Consider the following 10,466-nt stretch of genomic DNA (forward strand, 5'->3'; position numbering starts at 1 on the left):
TTGTTCCATAAAGTTAAAAATAATTTGTTTAATTATGTTTTCACTTTTCAAATTTGAGACAATTTCATGAACTATTAAATTTTGAAAACTAACCTTCTAAACTAAAATAAAAAATAGTATTTAGTAGTTAAATACAAAATTTTAAGAAATAAAAAATAGTTTTAAATTTTAAATTTTGAACTCTTACTTCTAAACTTCAGAAGTTAAATCGTAAATCTTAAATTATACACTCAAAAGAAATGTTTTTTTTATTTAATATTAAAGAACTAAAATATTATTTTTCTTCGATTATAAACTTGAAAAAACAAAATCAGAATTACTTCCATTTTAAAAAAAAAATATTTATAAGATGTTGTTGATAAAAATAGAACTCGTATTTTTAAATGCAAGTAGCGCGTATTTTAAAATTTTGGGATGAATTTAGTTTCAATTATAAAAATACATGAATTATGAATTAATTATAAATATTGGATATGTGGTATTTTATAGTATCACTATGCGTAAATAAGTCACACTTAAAATTCCGACATGGGTTTGTTTTAAAAAGTATAAAATTTGTAATTGATATCACCACTTTAAAATTAGTTGCCTTTAATAAATAAATAAAAATTGTGCATTGGTTCAAATCATAAAGCCTTCAAGTGTTACAGGACTATATAATAAAAAAGAGTGTTATATGTCGTCACATATTTTAAGAATTTTGATAAAAACACAAGTGTTATATGTATGACTTATCCTGTTTTTAGAATTGTGAGAAAATGTAAGACAACTTTGAAAAGCAAAAATGTGAAGATTTTTTTTAAAAAAATAATTATTATAAAAAAATCTTAATTTAATCTTTGTAAGAAATTACCCTTTTTTCTTGTAAAAATTGAATTTCTTTGTTTTAACATTTATAAAATGTATACATTTTAGTTTTAACCTATGTAAAATATTTTATGTATTTTTATCATTTTAAAATTTTACTAATTTTAGTTTCTAACATTTTTGTGATAGTTTAACAAATTAAAATCGTAGAGTGTTACATAATGTTAATATTAGAACCAATTTTTTTAATTTTAAAAAAATTAAAACAAAAAATATATAACAATCAAAATTAATATATTTTAAACAAACTAAAACCATATTTAATTGTTTTTAATCAGTGGGCGAATCTTAATTGGAGCGGGGAGGCTGATAATACATATTAGTATCTATGGTTTTCTTGTGTTTAGTATAGTTATTGACACATATTAGTATTGTCAGTGATTAAGAAAAGTGTAATTTTTTTTGTATTTTTGCTTTTTCACACTTAAGGTTGGGATGGTGCAGTACGCATGTGAAATGAAGAAAATGTGGCTTATCCAACCTTTTGAGATGCATGCAGAATGAATTTTAATAACTTTGTAAATATTAAACATTAAAATTATGTTTAATTTAAATATATTATTTTGGTTTCAAAATTATTGGTTAAGATTTATTACTATTTTTAATATTAGTTTATGTATTGTTCCAATTATATATTATATGAGAATTTTTTTATATTATAATATATTTTAGTATTATATACTCTTACATTTTTTGAAATGATAAATGATTATATTTTTTTTCAACTCACTAAGACACTTTTAAAATATAAAATTGTAATGGGGTGCTGATTTTTAAAACGGACAAATACTTCAAATGTTCTTTCAAATTTAAGATCGGAACACAATATTATAAAAAAAATTGTCATGTATTAATTGTTTTTTTAGTAAATACTATTTGTGGCAATCGGAATCACAGCCGAACAAGAAATAAATCTCTCAAGTACCAACGTCTTAAGATAGTTTATCTTTAATTAAATGTGAGTGTGGTTATAAAATATTTATTTTCTCAAAAAATTAAACAAAACCAAATAATTTTTTTTGAAAAATTGTATTTGAATTCGAACAGAATTAACTGTGATCATTCGTATTACTATTTACAATAAAAACATCAGAGTTTACTTAATTCTTTACAAAATGATTTGAGAGTTGATATTTTAGTTTTAAAGTTTTAATACTTCTCGGTAGTTTTACTTAAATTTTATATATTTTTTTATAATTCACGCTAATTAGAGTATAAAATAATATAATAATTATACTTAGTATTTTTACAAGTCAATGTAAAAAACAAAAAATAGTGTAAACTATGATTAATATTGTAAATTGTTGCATGAATTTTTGTATACGAAAAATATTTAATATAAAATTTATCGTATTTGAATTATTTTATTTTTGAAAGACTTCATATTAAATTTTAAATATAAGATGATGGGATTGATCATACATATATTTTGAATCATTTATTTTTGAGTTTATTTAGTAAAATGAACTTTAAAACAAAAAATATTAAAATATAAATAAATGATGTGTGTCTAATATTTTAAATGATTAATTGTTTTTAATTTATTTAAAGTAATTTTTAAATAATAAAATATAAAATGACGCTTATTATACATCACTAATTGTAGAGACAAAAAATAATTAGTTGCTAAAAACTAAAAATTAGAAATTATTTTAAAAACTAAAAATTCTTTTGGTTTATAAATTAGTATCTAATTAACAACCAAGTTTTAACTACTAATTATTTTGATTTTAAATTTGGTAGCAAAAATCTTGATTGTTAATTAGATACCAATTTAGAAACTATTTGAAAATAATAGAAACTATTTTAAAAAACAATTTTTTTTAATTTTTAAAATGGTTTCTAATTTAGTCACTATAGCAACTAATTATTTTTTATCTAATTTGATTTCTATTTTATGATTTTCTTATAGTTTGTAGTGCATATATTTTAAATAATTTAACTTTTAATTTACTTATTAAAATAATTTTAATAAAATATAAGATGACATAATTATATACCTGAAATTTATTTAAGTGTACAGGAAGAAGTGTAATAGTAAAAGAACTATAGTTTATTTGTATCATAATATTTTAATTAATAAAAAATATATATAAGATGATGTGACTAATTATATATATTTTTTAATATATAAAAATCTTTAGTATATAAAAGTAGTGTATATACAATTATATAAAATAATCTATATAAAATTCTAATGAAAAGAGAATGGTTCGTATAATCATAATCATATTTAACTAATTAAATAATATACATGTTTCTTTATACAAAAATAAATAAATAAAAGTAATAAGAAAAAGGGAGAAGAAAAAAAGTTCAATTGTTATGTTTGAAAAGAAAGTGATGTTACGTTGTAAAAAATTTCAATCCCTTAAATCATTAGCACATTTATGGGAAACACATTTCAAAGTTTAAAACAAGAATTAAATACTGAAAATAAATAATAAAAACTAAAACAATATCACCACATCACAATCCCATTCTTTCTTCTCTTCCAAAGAAGCACCTGGACCCATGCACTAAAAAATGAACCATGCATGGACTAATAGTACTCTCATGTATATTGAGGGATACCTCAACAAATTGTTCCATAAACCTACGAAGGGCTTTCAAACTCCCCTACTTTAGGTTTTCCAATGCTAACAAAGTTGTAACATGAGGTCAACTTCCTGCAAATTGAGCTTTGAACTTTGTGACAAAAGTATGAAAAGTCAATTAAGTTTGTTGGCAATAATATTGCAAAGTTCTTTTTGAGATTCAATGTAAACCATAAGAATATTTCATATAGTAGTATATATATATGTAAATTTTATTTTATAAACTAATTTTGCAATCTTGAGTTAAATTTATAATTTACTTCTTAATATTTCTTCCTTTGCAAAACCGGTTTAAAAGGTGATGTTGCATGCACTTATAAAGGTTGACCTGTGTTTTGTTTGTTATAATATGCTCTAGAAGTATTAAAAAGTGGATTTTAAGTTTAACACAACCTTATAAAACTGATTTAAAAGATGATGTTTGCACCCACTTATATATTATGAGATGTTCTTATTTTTAATTTATGTAAGGTTGACTTGTGTTTTGTTTGCTCTAATATGCTCTAGCGATATTAAGAAGTGAAATTTAAGTCTAACAAAACCGATTTAAAAGACGATATTTGCACTCATTTATAGAGGTTGACTTTTGTTTTGTTTGCTCTAATATGCTCTAGAGGTATTAAGAAGTAGACTTTAAATCTAACACAACTTTATAATTTCAGTTTAAAATATGTTATTTACTCTCACTTATATATTATAAAATATGTTTAATTTTAGTTATCTATATATTATAAAATGTGTTTCATTTTAGTTAAGATGAGATTTCCATGATCTATAACCCATTATACTTCTCAATGATTGAAGTTTCAACCCAAGAGAGGTGAATTCCTAATATTCTTGATGAAGGGATGATCTTTCTCATATCCTCTTGTGGATCACATTAGAATTGTTGGTGGCAATGATGAGCTCTTGGCAAGTGCATTAAATTTTACAACTACCTTTCAATGTTGGTGGGACTCCTTATTTTTTGTTCTTTACAATGTGTTCAACCTAGTGGACCAGTTACCAAGTGTTGATTTGGGAGGCTTCTTCATGTACAAATTGTACATCATCGGCAGAAGGTTGTCTGTACATCATGTTGTGGCTTTTTAATCAAGGACATAGTAGAATTTCGACTGACAACTTCTGGAAGACCCATATTAAGTATGTCTTAACATAATACTAATATTTCATCCAATTCAATACTTAGATTTACAAGCAAATTCAATAATCATGGTATCACGGTAAGTTCAATACAATTCAAGTCGTGCATTTACATATGTCACGGTTTGCTGGAACATCTCCTTTGACTTCTCACCACCTGATATTTTAGTCTATCTAACTTTGATCATCAATGAAGTAATGTGATATTTGTTACAACTTAGGTATCAATACTTAATAAACAAATCAAACAATATTTCACATTTCATTTCAGAAGTGTAACCACAAAATCATACAAATTTCATCAATCTTAGCAAGTATCATAATATAATATAGTATAACTTATTTAAATAAAAACACAAAATCAATTAACTTTACAACTTAATATTCATTTCACATTTAAATATACAATTCTAATCCATTGATTGAAGAGGCAAGACAAAAGAAAAGATTTTTTTTTAATTTCTTTTTTAGCTTGATTGATAATATTTTAGTTTAAGCGAGAATGGCTTGCTAGAGTTAAATATTTTAGTTTGAGTGAAAATTTGATTGAGATGATTGATTTTCAGGGTTGTTTTCACTTGAGTGAAGATTTCTTTGTTAAAGCAAAAACATGGCTAAAAGTAATATTTTACAGGACTATTTTCGCTTAAGCGAGAATTGACTTGCTTGAACGAAAATATCAGAAAATCAATCTCATAAACGTAATCAAATGTGTTTTCAAGGATCTTTTCAAAAACATTATAATAATAGAACTTTTAAACAGTTTAAAATGATTAATCCAATTGTTCAAACATCATCCTTCAATCATTTCAATTCAATCTTAATCAAACTCATCAAAACCATAATCAAAATTCAGTGTAACAAACTTTATACTTTAACATACTATATTAATTTTTCAATATTTTATCAAAAATATAAATAAATTTTCTTGATTGTAATTTCTTATTTCAAGGGAGTTTAAGTTCAAACAAAAGAACCACTCAAAAACTAGAAATTCAGATAAAGGTATCTAAACATAATCAAATTTCAATATGAAGCTAACCAAATTAAGAAAACCACTTTTCTCAACTAACCCCACCAGAATTTATAGTCAAACCATAAAACAAAAAAACAAAAAATCTTAAACATAAAACTTACCTTATTTAAAAATTTATTCGAATATGAATGATCTCTTACTCCTAATCTACTACAAGAAGATATAATAAGATTTGAAAAAGGATGAGGTGTGAAAAATCACAGAAGAAGACAAAGAAAAAAGAAATAGAGAGAAAAAACAAAAAAGAGAAGGAGGTAGGGGATTAAAAAAAATGTTTTAAAATATAAATATTTTTTAAAACAAGGCTAAGCAAGTAATTAAGTAATTTAAAATTTTAACATGCCATATTTATAGAATAAAAATAATTATATACTCTTCTAAACATTATCCTTATCAACTATTCTTCGGCTTAAAAAATATTTTTAGCATTAATGGAGGTAATATATAATTTAATGGTACACATATATCTTTGGTTAAAATACAATTTTGGTCTTCTTCTTTTTGTCAATTCGTGATTTTGGTAAGTAAATATCTAAAATAGAGAATTTAAAAAGTAGGATTAAAATCAGTAATTCAAAAGATAGTAAACCAAAAAAGTTGTATTAATTATTAATTAAAAATTCTTGGAATTGGTTAGCTTTATTATTTTCTAAACTTTGATTAAGTGTGAAATAGAGAAAAAGAAAAATAGGGTCACTTGTCACGGGAACTTGGGGACTTGAGTGTATAAGCACTTCCTAACCACAGAAAAGCTTCCTTATTTAGAAGCACGTTAATAGCACTTCTGCTTCTGCATGGGTCCCGCCGCAATTACTGGACCAACCTTTCATATGCCCCTGTCTCTCTGTTCCCTTATCTTCAATTTAAACAAGGTTTTTATATCAATCTCTCAAAAATTATATTTTAATTTATATAAAAAAAAATCATTTTATTTTATTTTATTTAAATTCATGATAGATTATACTGGCTTTTTTAAATTTTATTGTTTTTATCTCTCCCTTTTTCATCTTACATTAATTCCTCTTAGTAGTTATAAACATATACATATATTGTATTAACATTTTTTTTACAGGTGCATTGTATTATTAACACCTTCAGTTACTCTAAAGACCACATTACATCAAGTTTACATTAAAAAGATATAAGAGTATCTAATTTTGTTTTATTTTTAATGACAATTTATATTTCGTTATATATTTATATATTTTTGTGTAAAAAAAATAAAATAAAAAATGATTGCACTTGTTACTCTTTGGGTTGTCTTGTACACGATTTTGTCGTTTTGGATCACTTTCAATCCAACCTTACTCATAACCAATTACATGTGTACAGAGCACACATAAAAAACCATAATAAATGAATGAATAACATAGTTATTATATTACACATTTTTCTTCTTTTTTTTTATGAGGAACAATCGTAACACAATTTTTCACTCCTTGTAAAACAAAAAATATATAGAAATGCTAACTTTTTTTATTAAAAAAATAAACTTTAAGTTTAAATCTCACGTAAAAATATATATAGATGCTGATAATATTTTTAGTTAAAGTAAGATCTTTAATATGAATTAATAAACTAACAAAGTTTACTTTACTATAATAATCTAATAAACTAACAAAGTTTAATTTACTATAATAAACTAACTCTAAATGATTTGATATAATATGTTAAAAAATTAATTTTAAATCTAACTCAACTTTTCAAAACCAATTAGTAAAATGATATTTGGATCCATGATATTTGTTTTCTCAACCCCCACTTACTTCTAGGGTTTGGAAAACCCTCCTTAGAGCCCCGTTATTTCTAGGGAGTTTCTAGAATCCCCAACGTCTTCACATTCAAGACTTTCCATATAAACCCAACCATTTCATCATTTGCATATGGTTTTTCTCTTGATCATCTTTTCTAGTATGTTATGTTCTCAACTTTTTCTCTTCTCCCTCCTTTTTCCAATCAATTCAAGAAAATGTATCTAACTCTTTCTTAATTATCTATGACTATGTGATCCATATTCATCTTAATTCATTGTACTAACTCATATCCCACCATCTTCCAGATCTTTTTCTTTCACAGTATATAGAATATTCAAGGTCATCATGGAAGATTCACCCTCAGCAGCTTATATCCACCAGGTGCGTGTTAATCAATTTCTAAGAATTTTAAAACTTCCATCTCATTTCTGTGTTTCTTTTCCTGCGAATATTTTCGAGTTCAGTGGATCTTAGACTAATCATATTCACAGTGTTACGACTGTTGTTGCCTGACAAAGTCTTCACTCATAACAATAATCTCATCATTTGTGTTTCTAAGTATATAGTTTTTGACAAAAATATATCTTGTATTTTTAGTATGCATAACCACTATATATACACCATATTTCTAAATGATAATAATCTAAGTTTATATATTATTTGATGTCATTATAATAGGTGCACCGTCTGATAGAAGAGTGTATTCTATTCAACATGAACGAAGAAGAATGCAAGGAAGCTCTTTCCAAATATGCAAATATCAAACCGGTTATTACCTCTACTGGTGAATCATCTAATGATCTGTAACTCCACATGCGTGTTTTTTCTACATGAGAATTATTTAAAAATTGTTGAACACGTATACTGCATATTCATGGGGCCCTAGTTATAAATCCAATCCAACAATAACATGTTACGTACAGATCATAAATTATGATCTGCACACACCTTTGAAATTGGGATGATTTAACATCATTATAATGTTTTTACAAACATAATTGTAGTCATTTTTATGAGGACTAAATGCAATTTTGATCCTCTTATTTGTACATGGCATGTGTACGTGCATGAATGTGGTGTGGAGCAGTGTGGAAAGAGTTGGAGAAGGAAAACAAGGAATTCTTTGAAGCCTATTCGAGCAGCCAAGCAGAAGGAGGTTCAAAGGCAGAGAAGAGGCAAAAGATACTCGTCATGGCTTCAGAATTAAAGAATTCTTCAAACGAAAAAATTTAGTTTTGAATAAAGTTTGTTCGACATGAACACTTGGGTTAAGTATCATTGTTTCATAAGCATTAAGCAACGTTAATTGTCGAATGAAATAAAGTGGCCACACGTGGTTGCTTGTGTAATAACATCTATAAAGGAAGAATCAAACAAGTTTGCACTTTGATATTGGAGGAGGAAACAAAAAACATCTTCTTGAGAAGTTCTGGTTTGGGAGACCTTGCTATCTGAAAACAACTTCTCTTTGTTTGTATCAAAAATAATATTTTGTAATTTATTACAATATAGTACGTGGTGAAAAAATTAGGTAGAGATAAGAACATGGAAAATATTTATGTGACAAAAAAAAGTAAAATACATATACTTGATAAAAATATTTTAAATTAAAAAATAAATTAAATATAGTTAACATGTTAATTTATTAAGTTGTAAAGTGTGTTTATTTCTATGTTGTTAAGATATGATCATCCTATAAAAGGATTTTGTAACAAATGTTGATTAACTACTTGTATAAATTGTTTACCAAAAAAATATTGCTTTTATGTTTTAATATAAAATTAAAGATTTTATTAAATAAATAAGTCAGAAAATTTGGTTTTATATAGAATAAAAATGTGTATGCAATAAATAAAATCCTTATATTAAACATAATTATATATGCATAAGAAAAAATATGCAGATTGTAATTCTTTTTAATGAGTGTTTAAAAATATCTTCACAATTTAGCTTAGAATAATTAATTTTAAACATTTTTTTATCGAGTGACCTATTAATGTGTTACTTATTCTAAAAACAATTAACGTGTTATACAAGAAAAAAAAAACGACTGAAATTCTTGGATGTAAATGTGACACAAAAGACCACCAAATTTCAATTATAAAAGAGAAGAGAAGATATATACTACGAGTTACACAGCTTCTTAACAAGAATTTCCATAAAAGAAAAAATATTATACTTTTAAAATTAAAAAAAATTATATGAAAAACATTGAAGATTTTCTAAACAATTGAAAAGATATTAATCAATACCAAATTTTAAAAATAATTATACACTTGATCCAAATGAAAAAACATAATAATTTAATTGTAATTTTGATTTCAAACCTTAAATATAAACTATTAGAAAATAAACTTTTAACAATAATTACAAACAACTTATAACAATAATTTTAAAATAGTTGTCTTAAAAGTTAAAACCATCATCATTTTGGACAACATGAAATTCATAATCTTTTTTCTTCTTTTTCTTCAATCAAAGGGACAACAATGACTATATCATTTTGGACAACATGAAATTCATAATCCTTTTTCTTCTTTTTCTTCAATCAAAGGGACAACAATGACTATGAGTACAATTATTTTTTTTTCTTGTAGAGACATAATCCTTTTTTTTCTCGCAAAGGTACAGTAGTAGCAACATGTTAAAGGTAGCAACAAACACACCACAATAGTAACACAACTCTTTTTTTTCATTATCATCTTCTCATGGAGACACAATGGTGATAATGAGTGACATAACGCAGCGAACCATTGAAAACTTCAAAATTGTATAAAAAAAATTAATAATTATCGAAAAAAAGTGAAAGAAAAGATATTTAACATGATTTTTTATAACAATTATTTATACAATTATCGTTGAAAATGGTCAAACGACGATTATTGAACCAGAATAGTTGTAAAAGTCTATTATTTCAATATTAAATTAATTACAAAATAGTAATTACAAACTTTTCAACGATTATAATGGAAATAATCATTGTTTCTCCACTTTTAACAATGATTGACCTAGAAGTATTGTTAAAAGTGTGATATTCACATAAATTAATTACAAAATTGTCTTTTTTTA

General features: G+C 24.5%; 1 protein-coding gene across 1 annotated transcript; it reads left to right on the forward strand.

The window, feature by feature from the left end:
- Positions 1–7,528: 7,528 nt before the first annotated feature.
- On the forward strand, positions 7,529–8,787 carry LOC137828521 (uncharacterized). Its single transcript, XM_068635130.2, has 4 exons — positions 7,529–7,614; positions 7,703–7,778; positions 8,076–8,181; positions 8,485–8,787. Exons 1-4 carry the CDS (start codon positions 7,562–7,564, stop codon positions 8,628–8,630), a joined length of 381 nt encoding a protein of 126 aa, XP_068491231.1. The 5' UTR covers positions 7,529–7,561; the 3' UTR covers positions 8,631–8,787.
- Positions 8,788–10,466: the final 1,679 nt, after the last annotated feature.

The sequence above is a fragment of the Phaseolus vulgaris genome, chromosome 7 (assembly GCF_051622355.1).
Source record: "Phaseolus vulgaris cultivar YP4 chromosome 7, ASM5162235v1, whole genome shotgun sequence".
Classification (NCBI taxonomy): domain Eukaryota; kingdom Viridiplantae; phylum Streptophyta; class Magnoliopsida; order Fabales; family Fabaceae; genus Phaseolus; species Phaseolus vulgaris.